The following is a 15,424-nucleotide window of genomic DNA, read 5'->3' on the forward strand; positions in this document are numbered from 1 at the left end:
ACTGTAGTTCACAGGAGGCAAGCGTGGGAGGGTTAGAGAGGCTTGGCAAGCCGTCCGTGGGATTCACAGTCCGTGGCACGAACCAGATTGCCAAGCAGCGACAGGGCCACGCGCTGCACAAAGCCGAGCAGAGGGAAACGGCCCCGGTCCTCCAGCACCCCCGTCCCCGCGGGCTCTGAGCAGCAGCGGGCAGAATGAACACAACTAGTCCGTTTTCATTTGGTACACCTTGGGAAAACAGACAATGACAACGCAAAAATTTGATGTCTCAGCAGGTGTAGTTAGTACAGCATTAATTTATGTGTAGAAATTATGTTTTCCATCCTCACAGTTATAATGTTAAAATTTAGATATGGAAGGAGTATATGGAAGTTTTTCAGTTGCTGTGAGCAAGTGGGTTGTTTGCAACCCTTTCCGTAACAAAAGTTGTTGCTTCTTTAAAACAGTTTGTAAAATTTGGATTTTTCAAAGCGAACTTGGTGGGCTTCACTTCGTTATTAGGGCTAGGAGCTTTACATGGCTTCCAGACCTAACGCGAACGTTAGCCTGAGACCTTTGGCAAGACGCAGGCAGGAAAGCCAAGGACTAATGTAATGCGTTGTAGGGGAAATGCAAGTTGTGGCTCTTTTTGGTCTTTGAAGTATTTAATACTTACCTGTTAAAGAAGGTTTTACAGTACCATAATAGCTACCCACAGTTACCGGTTGGTAGAGGCAGTGTGAGCAAGTTTCCTGGGCTGAATTGCCTAAATCCCTGGGTTCCCTGCTTCTGTTCTTTGTCAGCTTTCTTCTCAGGTCCATAGTAAAAATATTTTTAAGAAAGCTGTTGTGTTTTGCAAATATTCAATAGTTAAACATTTGTTTCTATAGTAATGCCTGTTTCATAAACACTGAATGTTACTTGTGTGAAGTTTACAGGGGTGAAGAATCCCATAATTATTATTTTGTCTCTTCTGCTTCCTCCAGGTTTGTGGCTTTGTGCTTGATCAAAAGATATGATAATGAGAGTTCGGTCACTCTCACCAGCAGCATAACGAAGTCTTTAGCTTGTGTTTTTTTCCACCTGTTGTATGTAAATTTTCATGTGTAACATTCTAGATCACTTACGGAGTTTATAATACAGTTCTGTAATGAGAACTGACAAAGAATGTTTTTATTACAATGCAGGTGGTCTTAGTTGCTGAGACCGTGTAGCTCCTGCTCATGCTCTGCAGCTTAGGGGACATTCATGCAGTACTAAATAATTCTGTGAACAGATACTGATACCAGTGAAATCCTACTCGGAATTTGAATAAGCTTTGTCCTGTTTACCGTGATGCTTTGGCTCTCCTTCCATGTGAAACCAGTTCTTCGTGCTTCTGGAGGTAAAACAAGATCTGGGGTGTATCCACTCCTCCAGTTCAAGGGATAAGTCAAATTTGTTCAGATTGCTGTATTTTTCTTTATCAAATCATAATCAGGTAGTCCTCTTTGAACAGGTTTTTGTAAGTTTGATGGTAAAGAAATGGTAAAGAGTCTGGCACTAATTGTCTCTGATGGTGAAGTTATTTTTGTAATCCGGTAAACTGTGTTGTACACAATGATTTATACTTGGAACTGACAGGTTTTTGAGAGATTAGAACTCATTGATATGATGGAACAGATCAAAAGAATTGCTTCATGAGAAATTATGGTGGTTTATTTCTGAGTCCTGCATCTCTTATAAAAATAGCTGGTAGAGCTATCTCTCCAGTCGGCTCGGTGGGGCAAGAGCACTTAAGAGTTTATGCTGCTGAAACTTGGAAAAAATACATTATTACTTTGTTTTTATAAGTGTGGGAAACAGCAAAAATGAGTGTTCTTGCTCTACAACAAGATGACTGCATGCAACTAAGTAACGTGGTATAAAATTCACATAAAATCCATGTGTGAAAGAGATCCAGTCAACTCTGACGTTGAGTGTAGCGTGATGAATTCTTCAACAATTCTTGGTAGAAAACTTAGGACAGATGGAATTAATGATGTATGCTGTCACAGATCTGATTATCAGGTTACGTGCCATTGTTTTTAAGTTACTATAAAAACACTGGTAGTTTTTAAGCTTTATGCCTTTTGAACGCCTCAGTTTGTCTAAAACTGGCAACTGTAAAGCTTGCGTTGCAGTTGACGCTAACATTTTCCTGGGGTCACAACTCAGAAAGCACATTAGGAAAAACAGAAGGTGTTTGCAGTGTTTTTGATAACATGCAATGGTAACATAAAAGTGACTTCCTTTTGGAATTAAGATCGTATCGGAGACCTTTTTATAAGGGGAAAAAAAAGGACATGGTTTAATTGGTTTTTGGTTTGCTTCGGTAGGATTTGTTAAACTGCTCAAGCAGGAATTTTTGTAGCTATAGCTTAGCAGTTAATTGCTCGGAAGTTAATTTTTCATGTTGATTTTTCTGAATTCCAAAGCATAAATGTGTAAAAAAAATACAAGTTTTAATGAACGGAATTTTTCCAACATCTAAGTTTGGTTATAGGTCATGAAAGTAAGGTGTTGGAAAAAGATGCTTATAGAAACTGGGACTTGGAAAGACTGGGACATTTTCTTCAAGAACAACATTGACACATTCGGTAGTGAGGCAAGCAGAAAGCGTATGACACGTTTGGAGTTTGCCCGATCCATAAAAACGGGGGAGAAAAGCTATCCATAATACGTAATCCAGTGGCTACCTGTGTATCCATAGTGTGTTATTTAAATTAGCGTTAGGTTAACTCTGATGGCGTTTAATTGTTCTAAGGCTGACAACATATTTCTGGGATTTTTAGCAGTGTGGCAATTTTGACATTTTTAAGGAGGTTTTGGAGAATGAGCAGGCCTGGGTGCTGCAAGTGGTTTATGTGGCATTATACTACAGATAAGAATAATTAGCTGAGGTGTGAAAGATAACATAGGTCTCTTAGGTTGCACTTTCAGGTGCGGATTTCAAATATTGATGATATCTCACGATTAGAGCACTTTTTGTGTCTGTGGCTGGCTGGGAAGGCTGTGTTACCCCGTTCGAGATAATTGCATTGCGTACAGGACGTCCGCAACTACGATATTTGGAAGTTTCTCAGCTCAGAGTTACATACTTCCATAGCATCCTTTTTGCATTACAGTTTTTCCTGCCATTTATTTCTCATTTATTCGTGCTTGCCATGTGAATATTATGATTATGTCCAGTATGAAATAAATTTGAATTAAATAGTGAAGTTAATATTACCACTCTTGAGCTTTGATGTGGTTTTTATGTCTTAAAATTTCTGTGGGCCTTTAGTCAGGACATCAGATGAGTTACGAAACTGTTCCTTTCTGTCACAGGCAAATGCAGCTGGCAGAAGTGTTGTATACACTAATGTAGAAAATAAAACTGGGCAAGTGTTTACAGTGAAATAAGTTGCAGTTATGGGGAGGTTAATGTTTATGAATAACTTCTTACAATAGTATTCAACTTATTAATCCTGGTACTAGAAGTTATCCCCCTGCCTTGTATCTTTAATCCTGGTCAATCCAAATCCATTCAGTCCTTAAGCAGTTATATGGAGATCAGAAACATGAAGTTAGAGGGTTCTTCAGTATAGAAGAAAAAGATTTCAGATCTCTCAACTGGACGTTCAGACTAAAGAACAGTAGCTAAGGTACAAGGTGTGGTTTGTGGGGTTTTTTTAATATATTGATTTCTGTGACATGGACTCTCTTCACTAAGGAGGAGATCCATTTATTGCTAGAAAAGGCTTTTAAAAATCATTAAAATGCTGCTAGTTTAAACGAAAATTAATGTGGGAGGCCTTACTGCCCCTGTCACACAGGAAGCTGAGCATCACGTTCCAATAGTCACTTCTGTTTTAATAACTCGTGTAAAGATCCCCATCCAATCGATTGCATCCCTTGTGGCTGTGTTAGTGTTGAAGAGAATGCTTTTTGCTTTCTGTAGTTACAGTCTATAAAATAATCGCAGTCTGCCGTGTGGAAAAGGGACCTGAAGAAGATCCGAAGCGAGCTGCCCGGCTGCTGGGCAGCTGCTGCACTGGGGGAAGTTGGGGTTTTCTTTGTCCAGCCATTGCTGCCAGCGCTGTTTCAGACCGTCACCTCGGTTACCCGGCTCGGCGGGGGTCCCTGGGGCTGGTGGAGGGCAGATGTTCGTACTAAAACCCTCGGCTAAGTACTTCAGATTTCAGACATTTTGTATTTGCATTTTTTTTGTTTTTAGAAAAGCCTTCAAAACTTGGAGTGGTGCTAATGCCTTTACCAGAAATGTACTTCTTCACGGATATTTTATGAGCTAGTATTCTATTATTTCCTTTCACAAATAACTTTAGTAAAAAGCAATGTATCTTTGGTTGTTAAAGGTGTAGGTGCCTGTAATGAAGCTAAAATGTTGAATTATATGAGCTGCTTTACATTTTGATTTTTGGATCTTTCCCCAGTCTTTAGAAATGGAAGCTCTAGTTCTCTTTCTGGAAATGGCAATGACTATTAAATGGAATTAGCTTTCAACAGCCTTTGATTTTAGGTCAGGTTGACTAATGTTAAGAAGATTAAAAATATTTGAATTTATTATCCATTTCTCTGAAAATGGACACCCATGGTAACAAATGCTACTTACGCAGGGCCAGTGGGGTTTTATTGTGTCTCTTCCAACCATCTTCAGTATATAGTCTGGATATCACAGCATTCAACGTCACATAAAGGAAAAATAGTGACCTTAATTTTTAAAAACTTCAAAAAGCTTTCCATTTTGAAAAACAGGGATAGTACTGTATGACTAACTCAGTAGCTGTTAGAGCTGTTGGGACAACACTGGTGTACTACGTGTTTTTATCTAAGTGACGTGGACTTCTGGCTCGTGTAGTTGATAACATTCTGTCTCAGTTTCTCTTCTTTATGAACATGAAGTGCTCTGAAGTGTACAAATACTGTGCGGCTTATTTTGCAGTTCAAAGATATGCTATGGGTAGGAGATTTTTTGAATGGGGAAATTTAATTATTCTGGAAATGAGCTGAATGAAAAGTAAGTATGCTGCCAAATTAATAATTCTTTTAACTGTAGATGTACATATTTAAAATGTACTGTGGAAGTGACTTTGGGGGAAGATCTTCAGAGTGGCTGGATAGCATAAGATAGAATTTTATGTTTGAAAATTATGAAATGTCAGGCTTCTATGAAGACAACACACTTGAGGCTAAAAAGTATTTTTCCTGGTGTTGAAGACTCTCATTATTGCTGCAAGGCTATTATAAAGATCAATAGCTTCTAGTCTGATTACTGAATATGAGTAGAAGTATTTATTTGGGGATACATCTATTTTTAACTTGTTTTATGTCTTTTCAATAATATCAAGAAACACAGCAGTGTTTCCTTCCACTTGGAACTGTTGTAATCAGCTGACGTTTGCCTTGTGTTGTAGTGCTACAGCCTTTAACACCGGCGGTACTTCAGCTAGCAACGTATGGATTCGAAATGCCTTAGAAGAGTTCAGTGTGGTCAGGGTATTAGTGTTGTTAGTTAGAAGCTGTGCTGATCCGTAGCAAAAGCGTAAGTCTTTATGAGGGTTGGGAACGGGTGGGGAAGAGGTGGTGTGCGAGGATGAAGTCTTCTGCGTTGATAATTTTAACTTGCGTGTAAATTGCTACGCTCAGGATCTGTGTTCCGTTTGATAAAATCATAAGACAACTTGTGGAAGTTGTGCCATTCGAAAAGAAGTTAATTTTGGACTTGGTCTGAAATTCATGTTGAATCCAAATCCAGGTGGAATGGCTTTGTTTCATAGGCTTTAATTTTTATATCAAGGCTGAAAAGCTGCAATAGTTTGCTTCAATACTCTTGTCTTCAAAAACATAGACAATCAGCTCACTGGAGACTCAGTTGTTTTGCGAACAGTTTGTAAAATGCTCAAGGTTTTAGTCAGATATTTCGGTCTTTCTATGAACTTTGGCAGTTCAGAACCAAGAAATAGGTGGCTTAGTTTTCTTCTTCAATTTGAGAATGTTGGGCCGGCCCCTCTTAGTGACTGAGCGTTGCAGTTATTTAATTGCTGTGCACAGATGTTTTGGGATATTGCTTGAAGTAGCTGTAAATTTTGCTTTGAAGATTGTATATATACTTTTCCCATCTGATAGACAGATCATTTTAGCCTGTGATCTAAGTAAATGATTCATAATGCCAAATAAAATTAAAATGCTAATAATAGGCACTGATCAGTAGAGGTGGTAGTGTATCATTCTGATCAAGCCGGGTCTTATTCAAGGAAACAGCTAGAGATGCGTAGAAGACAGTGGGACTTTTGTCCGTGTTGAAGTGCTCTCTTGAAAGCGACTCTAATATCTTGAGAAAGCTAACTGGTAATGTATAGGATTTTTACTGAAGTATGGATATGGCGGGAGCCAATTATATATGCTTTACTTAATTAAAATTTAAGCACAAAGACCTATTGAAAACCATTTGCCATATGAAACTACAGACTTAATTACATTTGGTATTTTTTGTGCTTGATTTTTTTTTTTGTTCTTTCATATGCTATCTTTGAATGAAAGTAAAAATGTTTACTTTTGTTTATAACTGATGCCCCTTACTAGTGCCACTTGTTGAAACTTCTCTTCGTTGTTTCAGATAATGTCCCAGAGGAGCTGAAGGACCCATTTTACATAGATCAATATGAGCAAGAACATATTAAACCGCCCGTCATCAAGCTGCTGCTGTCCAGCGAGCTGTACTGTCGCGTCTGTAGCCTCATTCTGAAGGGGGATCAGGTGGCTGCTCTGCAGGGACACCAGTCAGTGATCCAGGCTCTGTCTCGAAAAGGGATTTACGTCATGGAGAGTGATGATACACCTGTGTCTGAATCTGATCTGGGCTGTGCACCAATCAAAATGGTTAGCTTAATTAAATCCACCTAATGATCTTCTTTTTATTTAACACTATTTAAAATAGTTAATGGAATGAAGAGCTCTTAATTTCTAGGTCACTAACCTCAGGAATTTTTAATTTTAAATACAGTTAGAATATATAATTTCTTTTCTCTTAAAGGATTTTATTTTTCAGTACTCATTGTTTTCTTCTTTCAGAGTTCTCATATGGCAATGATTGATGCTCTTATGATGGCCTACACTGTAGAAATGATCAGCATTGAAAAGGTGGTTGCTAGTGTCAAGCGTTTCTCTACATTCAGTGCCTCAAAAGAACTGCCCTATGATTTGGAGGATGCAATGGTTTTCTGGATTAACAAGGTGAAATTTACTTTGAGAAAAGTGTGCCTGTTTCTTATGGTGACTTTTCAGATTTTTAAAAAGGTTCTGATGAGTGTCTTCCTTCCTTCCATCTTTCTCACCTGTGCGTTTCTGTCAGCTTTTCCACTTCAGATGAAGAGAACTGCTTTAATTACTGTGTTGTTACTTGTTACCTCAGGTCCCATGGTAGCTGAGTATAATATCCTCCTAATACACGTTATTATTAATGGTATTTGATTCTCTTATTACTGCAACGTATTCTAATTTCATCTTCTTGCTTGGCTTCCCAAGGTTTCCATATGCATTGGGAAAGCGAATCAGACTAGTAGGGAAATACAATTTCTTAGGGTTGCTGTAACAAAGCTGGTAAATTTTTCACGGCAAATTTTAAAATAAAGAAGCTAATTAAGAACTAAGTTAGGAAATCTGTAGAAAGTGGGTTCTTTATTTTCAGACGAGCTGCTGTGAGATTTTTCTTTTTAGATGAAGCATCATTTCATGTTCAATAACAGGACAGACTTAATTCTGACTAGCTTGAATACTTTTAACAGAAATACTGAAACTGTTCAAAGGGTAGAGGTTAAGTTACTTAAACCCTTTCGAGTGACAACAGAGTCACCTACAAAGAGGATGTCTCCTTTACAAACCCAAGATTCCCTTGTTGTGATTATAGCTACTGCTAATAAAAGAGTTGGTCTCAAACTGTTGTAACGCATTATTCTATGAACGTTTTATGTTTGTAGAATGAATTGACCATTAAGTAAGGGGAGGAGGAAGAAAACTTGACTTGTGGAAACATGTATTCAGATGTATTTTAGTATCTTTTCTATGTTGTGCCCTTTTAGGTGAACCTTAAAATGAGAGAGATAACAGAGAAAGAGATTAAATTAAAACAGCAACTAATGGAAAGTCCAGGGCACCAAAAGGTAAAACAAATTTGTCTTCAGTTGTGATTTTGTGTATTGATGATTAATGGATTTAAATATAAACATCTTAGTATTTTGTTTGTCAGAGAAATGCGAGACATCCAGTCCTCAAAACTCCTGAGATTTTGTGCATGCAGTTTGCTTTGTGTCTCTCGTCAGCGCCCTCCCTTACCTTTCAAGCCCACTGGTATCTTCTCACTTTCCTGTATGTTTCAGTTGGACTAAAATAACTTGTTTCAACTTAAAATAACTTGTACCAACTTTACGTGACTTGGATCAACTTTAAATATGACTCAGCTTTCACAGCACAAAATATATATTATATATTTTGAAGCTCTTGGGGCATATTTATTTTGCATGGGTTAATTGTCTAATGTATATTCAGAGGCTTATTCAGGTTCTATCTGGTAAGCATACTCTTGGCATTCAAACGTTATACGTGTGTGTTTGTGGTTTTTTCCACCTTTTCCCCTTGAAATTAGATCCCAATGCACTAACATTGCAAAATATAGTACACTTTCATTTCTGGAGAATGTAACATAGAGCTTTCTCAAACGTAATGTGTATCAGCTATCTGAGCTCCCAATTTATGATTTGATGAAGCCTTAAGAAAAACGGCTATGTTCTTTCCTCAGATTGGCATTGCTGTGCAAAGGGGGTAAAAGTGTGACATACGAACAAGGCACAACTGTTTAACTTTCGTGTTAGTGGCAAAGGTTTTTTATGTGCTTTTTATGTAAAGTAATATCCTTCAATGATAAGGGGCTAAAGAGCTGTTTAATTTACAAGTTAATGTGTGGTCTGAAGGATTCCTTTAACTATTTGACTCTCTATTGATTTTTGGGTCACACTTTAATATTTTTAAATCTAAATTTCTAGGCTACAACCCCTCTGAAATATGAAAGTGTTTATTGCTGAAGTGCATTTAAGTATTACTGCTTTTAACTTGCATTGCTGATGTTCCTTTCCTATTCCTACATCCCCTTCCTTGCTTCCTGAGCAGTCTCCTTCCAAATGGTATTGGAAATTAGTACCTGTAAGTGAACTACTTTTACACCAGTTGTCATCCACAAAATCATGGCTTTTTAAATTTCTTCGGAGTGTTTGCTTCCATTACAATGCTTCTTAGATGGTCTTTGGAAAAAAACTGTGTAAGCTTTTGGGTCATCAGGCTTAGTTTTCATAACATGATTTTTGCATACTGTACAGCATATAGCATAATCACTTCACAGCATTTCAAAATTGTTTCCACGGTGCAGGAGTGAGGGATATGGAGTAGCAGCAAAAAACTAGAAAATTAACAACAGTTGAAATGGTTGCATTTACTATTTTTGTTGTGAGTAGGCAATTGATCACAGCACTAAGGTGATACAAAAGCTGGTCGGTTTAAATGGTTGCTTCATCTTTGAATCCATAGTTAAGATACCCAGATGTTCGCTAAGTAATGCTCTTGCACAGGTTTGTAAATCTGTCAAAACCAGAACACCGTTATTCAGTGAGATGGGGTGAGAAGATTTGACAAACCAGTTTGGACTGGTTATGACAGTTGCTGGAATTGTATGGTAAATTAATGAGGCTGAAGCTGGCATAGTGGGAGGAAAGACAGAATTAACATTTTACGTAGCAGAACAGAATACTTATTTTTTTTTATAGTGAAGTGTGCAAATGGAATATCAATTCCACTATATATAAAAAAAATAACAAAATGGTACTTCTAGTGTGCAAGCCTGCCTGCTTTTGGCTGAGTTTCCTGGTTTTATTTCCTCTTGCAGAGATTTTTCTTGGTTCCTTTGCTTTCCTTAGCCTTGACACCCTTTCTCCAGCACTTGCTGGATTTGGTGTTCTTCATTTTCTCTCTGGGAAGATGAGAGCTGTTGTCTCGGTTTCAGATTCCAAAGGGCGGTGCACTTGGAAAAGGTGATCAGGCAGTCACCTGTCCCCGCAATCTCTCCGCCTTCCCACAGAGTCAGTCCCACTCTTCTGCCTCGTAATCCTTTATTTGTTTGAACCAAATGTAAGGGCCACAGTAAAAACTTTAAATATCTGAAATAAAGGAAATTCAAGTGGGGACCTGCAGGCTAATAAAATCTGTGACAGAGCCCTGTCTTCCAGCCTCACTTAATGACCTGCACCAGTACGTGAGGACGTATTGATGCAGTGCTTACTTACATTCTCTTGTTAAAGATCACTTACGTTCTAGTGTTAAAGATCCCATCTGTATTTGAGGCATGCATTCGATAGCCTTTCGAGGAAGTTGAGTAGCTTCATGTTTTGCTAACGAGACGGCTGGGTGAGAGGAGAGGAAACTACAGGAATGGCATTGACTTGCAGGATAGCATTGAGCAAGTTGGTGGTAAAGGAAGGAGTAAATAGGGGTTATCTCACTGCTAGTCCAGTACCACGTAGGTTATACTGGTTTCCTGACAGATTTTGCAGCCTCCGTAGTAGTTGTCACACTGTCTCACTTCTGTATCTCTTTTTTTCTTTCGTGATTTTTTTTTTTTAACATGGAGTTACCTCTATTTCAGTAGCACCCATTTCTGCACTTTAATGCATACAAATGTCATTAATTGTATGCATGGGGGAGGGAAACAAGCCACAAAACTCACCTTAGACTATAAGAAAGAATTCCGAATTTTCAGTATAAAAGACTTGAATAGCGAAGAAAATAATATTTAAGCAAAAATAAGGAATTAAGTGTATTAAAAAAAACTCCTTGATGATAAATCTGTGTTCTTTCACCAAAGCTAAAATAAACAAGGAATTCTTACAGATTTTAGTTCTCAGTATTGACTGTAGTTGGTTTAAATTCCATGTAAGCCTGTTGGAAAGGAAATATTTGCATCTGCTTTAAATACAGGAGGAATTAAAGTTTAAAAATAAATTTCTAAAGTTTGTCTTTAATATGCTTAGTTTGACTAAGTGGATAAATGATCAGCCTTTTAAGCTAACCAGTTCACCTTAGTGTGCATACTTATTTTATCAGCCTTAATGACCACATTTCCAGTGCATAATGGATGTTGCTAATGCATTTGATTTGTTTCGTGTTTGAATAATCACCGTCGTATATCTCACTATTTCTTTTTGTGTAAGCCTGATCTGATGCATGCCATATCGCACTGCATGCTGGAACCAGTGGAATATGCTCGTGTGGTACAGTATGATTCACATTCCATTACATATTTGTGGAGTGCTCCAGGCTGGGGAAAAAAACGAATTTGCACCTGGTAAAGGGAGAGGGGAAAAATAGCATTAGCATATAGAGATAGCTTTTAGAGTTACTTGCCGTTGCCAGGGAAACGTAACGTAGCACGTTTATATTTGTGCAAAATAAATAAATGAAACAGGTTCTTATTACTCTGATTATAAGTGATCTTAGTTCCTTGAACAGATTTTTTTTTTTCTCAGCCTGTGCCATCCTAAATTGACACATAGGAGTATGTGTGTGTGTGTAGAGAGCTTTCCCAGGTTGTCTTGGAAAGTGTATGATACCATTGGTAAAATCCAGCTTTCCTCTGATGATTAAATACATTCTCTGTATACCTGCATGTTAGGCCAGCACATCGGCCAAGATAGTTAGATGCTAAGTGATATTAGGGCGCTAAAGTGTAAAAGGAATCTTTTTCCAACACTGAAAGGTATTTCTGCTAGGTTCTGTAGCGTATTGTTCTCTTGCTTGCCCGATCGCTTTGCTGCTCAAACTTAGATACAGCCTTCGAGTCTAGCTAGCGTGTGGATGCTTAGTAACTGTCAGCACTAAAACATTTCTTGCAAAAATTGCAAGAAGCAATGCCAAGATTTGTTCTGTAGTTGACTGACTTTAGCTACTCTTCAGCTGTGCCCCAAAGTGTATGGGGCCAGGGGGTGGCTTGCAGAAGAGTTTGATATCGATCTGTACTGAAATCAGGGAGAGTTTTGCCGTTGATTTAAAAGGCCTACTTGCTCCTCTTGCTGACCGTTTTTGGAAAAGTCCATGTTTTTTCTTTTGCACGACATAACTGCTGTATTGTATGACTGCTTGCCAGACATACAATGGTCTGAATTTCTCTGAGAGAACTTTGCTGTCTGTGGACAGGGTGGCAGGTCTGTGGGTGTAGGTAATGTATGAGAAATCGCTAGCTCATCTGAATTATTTTTTGCTGTGTGTGGTTTTGTTTTTGTTTCCCCCCCAAGCTTTTAAGTGTTTTCATGTAGTTATCTGTGTCTCTTTCTTTGGATCTGTTGCATTCATGCATCTGTGTGGAAGAATTTTGACTTAAATTGCTTGTAATAAGTTAAAATGTGTGAATGAAGCTAGGAACTCAGCAGCATGGTTTGCTTCCAGATATGAGGAGAATGATTAAAAGGGAAGCACCGTATTCTTCAGAATTGGCTTCCATTGAGAGAAAAATATAACCTTGGAAATTGTTTTTGACTTAGAGCAGAATGCTATGAAGGATCCACCGTAAAGAGTTTTCAGTGCTTAACAAAAATGCCCTTTTTTTTTTTTTCCTTAGCATCATATGAACACTTGTTTTCTTTTGTTAGGTGCGTTACCGAAGAGACCATCTTTCAAGCAGGCAATTGCCTTACTTTCCTTTGCTTGAAGATTTGATGAAGGATGGTAGCGATGGTGCTGCTCTTCTAGCTGTGATACACTATTATTGTCCAGAGCAAATGAAGCTAGATGGTATGTAGTAACGGTTTCTAAAAAAAAAAAAAAAAAAAAAACAAAAAAATAATGAAAATGTCTTCAATCTTTGAAAGTTCAACTAGAAGTACATTATCAAATAAAAATGCAACACATCTAATAGGTAGCGGACAACAGCAAGTTAGAGTCAGGTCACATAAGGCATCTGCATCAGGGTATTTAAAATTAACCTCTCTTTGATTTTGTTTTTTTATTTACTGTCTTTAGAAGGCTCTGCTCTGTATATTATGAGCTACAAAATAATCCTTTCTTTTATAGATGTGAATGATATGGCTTTCTTTGTTCAAATAGCTGAGCTTGGTTTCAATAGACCAAAGGGAAATTCCAAAAGGAATACGTGTCCACTACTGTTATCTAATAATTCTTATGTTCTTCTGTAGGAGTACATAATTTGACATTTTAAAACCTAGATTTTAAAATAGTTTCTCCCAGTCTTCAGCAATTGTCACTCCAGCATTGCAAACACGAGTTCTCTTTCCCAGAAAATGTTTTTCTTCATAATTCAGTGTCCTCGTTGCATTTAACTTCTACAAATCAACATTTTGTATTGGTTTTTAAATTCTCAGATATGTTGTACCTTGCAGAGCTCCTGAATGTTTTCAGAAGGAACCAGCACTGTGAATCCTAGGAGTAACCTTTTATTATTTGCAAATCAAGATGTCCGTTTTTAATTGCTTTTGTATTTTGTCATTATGTGTGTTCTTTGTAGCCTGCTTACCTTTTCCGTTGCTGCGATAGACAGAATCCTATATGGGTTCTAAGATGAATGCAAAATTGATACTGTTTTATCTGTGTTTTTCTTCCTCCTTTTCCTATCCCTCTGGTATTTAAAAGGTAGGGAAATGTCACTGGTAGCCAAGAAATATTAACTGATGGTGTATAAGCAGTCTGTGAAGTTCCCGTGTGTAGTGTTTCTGTTAGTTGTGGATGGGAGGTTAATACGCTGGAATAGTGTTGTAACTTCCTCATCTTTCTCACCTTTCTAGACATTTGTTTGAAGGAGGTAACATCAATTGCAGACAGCCTCTATAATATTCAACTTCTGAGGGAATTCTCAAATGAATACCTAAACAAATGCTTTTACCTCACATTAGAGGACATGTTGTATGCTCCTTTGGTTTTAAAGGTAAGAAACATAATGAAGGATATATGTTTAAATAAAATGTGGGTAAATCATAAGTGTTTTGTTATTGTGAGGTTCATTTTTTCTTTTTTTTTTTTCCTGTTTTAGCCTAACGTCATGGTATACATTGCGGAACTCTTCTGGTGGTTTGAGAATGTCAAACCAGACTTTGTACAACCAAGAGATATTCAGGAAATAAAAGATGGTAAGTTTTTAACTCTTGATAAATGCTTGCATGTTACTTAAATATTTGCATTACAATGAAACTGTTGCACAGCGGTGTTTCCTTTGGAGTTTTGTTTCTACCCAAACTTTCTGCTTGCTGGGGATCTTTGAAAGCAGCAAAAATGGAAGTAAAGTTAATCCTAGATCCACTTGAGTTCTAATTTTTTGAGCAAGATAGACAGGTAATTTTTTCCCTAAACCCACTAATTATTTATTTGTAACTTCCTTTCCATTAAGGTCACCATAAGATACATATTTTAAATAAAGGCTAGTACTTAAGGTTTCATTTTAGTGTTGTGTCAGAACATTTTCATTCTAATGTACTGCAATCTGAAAGACTGATATTTTAATGGCTAGTATAAGTTGTGTTAACGTTATAAATACGTGCACAGTTAAAACAGTGTTGCAGCAGAAGAACAGTCGTCCACCTGTTCCTATTTCCAATGCAACTAAGCGAAGTTTCATGGCTAGCCCTGCTAGTACCAGCCCAGCAGACTTGCAGCCCTCGGCTCAGGCAGGCCCTGAAGCTTGCAGTAGATACTACCTGCACCCTGAGGAGCCTGACTATCTGTAAGTCTGTTTTCATGTTGTTTAGACTAATCTTCGATGTATGTTTCCATTTGGATAACCTAGGAATTTCTGCTGCTAAATATTCTGACTTTGCTACAAATTGAGTGAATTTGAGTTGTGTGCAGTCGGTCTCTAAAATATTCTCAATTCTCAAGGTCAAAGGAACGCTTTGCACTGTTGTGTTTGATCTTTGTTTGGCAAATACCAATACGCCCCACCAGTAAATGTCACCGCTGCATGACAGAAGAAGTTAGTCTAACTTCTATTTTGAAAAAAATGTGAAACGTGAAAACTGCTCAAGCAGCTCGTCTTTACCAGCCATATTCTATAAATGGTGATATGAAAACAAATAGCATCTAATGTACAAGACGGTTAATGACAAGGTTTTTCAGCTGACCTAAGTTTGATGACAACCAATAAGTTATTCCAGCCTTTACTTTGTCTCTAATGTACTATTTACATAAGCTACATTTTAAATCTGTTGTATTTAGAAACGTAAACAGTTTAATTTCAGGTAGTAGGTTTACTTTCATGTTGTTACATGTGAAAACCTTTTCTTCTCTTGAAATAACTTCAACATTAAAATTAATTATATATTACTGTGTTTTAAAGAGGATGGGGTAACTATTACCAGTGTAACTTTGCAAATTTGCAACA

The 15,424-nt window shown here is 37.6% G+C and overlaps 1 protein-coding gene across 5 annotated transcripts in view; it reads left to right on the forward strand.

Annotated features, from left to right (window-relative positions):
* Nucleotides 1-15,424, forward strand: part of CAMSAP1 (calmodulin regulated spectrin associated protein 1) — a 37,648-nt gene that overhangs the window by 13,146 nt on the left and 9,078 nt on the right. For 4 of the 5 annotated variants that reach the window (XM_087752936.1, XM_087752935.1, XM_087752933.1 and 1 more), the window contains exons 3-10: nt 6,617-6,879; nt 7,072-7,233; nt 8,079-8,159; nt 9,163-9,195; nt 12,687-12,828; nt 13,836-13,975; nt 14,081-14,177; nt 14,590-14,767. In XM_087752936.1, the coding sequence (XP_087609062.1) occupies nt 6,617-6,879; nt 7,072-7,233; nt 8,079-8,159; nt 9,163-9,195; nt 12,687-12,828; nt 13,836-13,975; nt 14,081-14,177; nt 14,590-14,767 (1,096 nt within the window). The remainder of the gene's footprint in view (nt 1-6,616; nt 6,880-7,071; nt 7,234-8,078; nt 8,160-9,162; nt 9,196-12,686; nt 12,829-13,835; nt 13,976-14,080; nt 14,178-14,589; nt 14,768-15,424) is intronic. The other variant, XM_087752934.1, reaches the window with a different exon arrangement.

The sequence above is a fragment of the Nipponia nippon genome, unplaced genomic scaffold (assembly GCF_047370975.1).
Source record: "Nipponia nippon isolate SJK-2023a ecotype South Korea unplaced genomic scaffold, ASM4737097v1 scaffold_16, whole genome shotgun sequence".
In the NCBI taxonomy this organism is placed as follows: Eukaryota; Metazoa; Chordata; class Aves; order Pelecaniformes; family Threskiornithidae; genus Nipponia; species Nipponia nippon.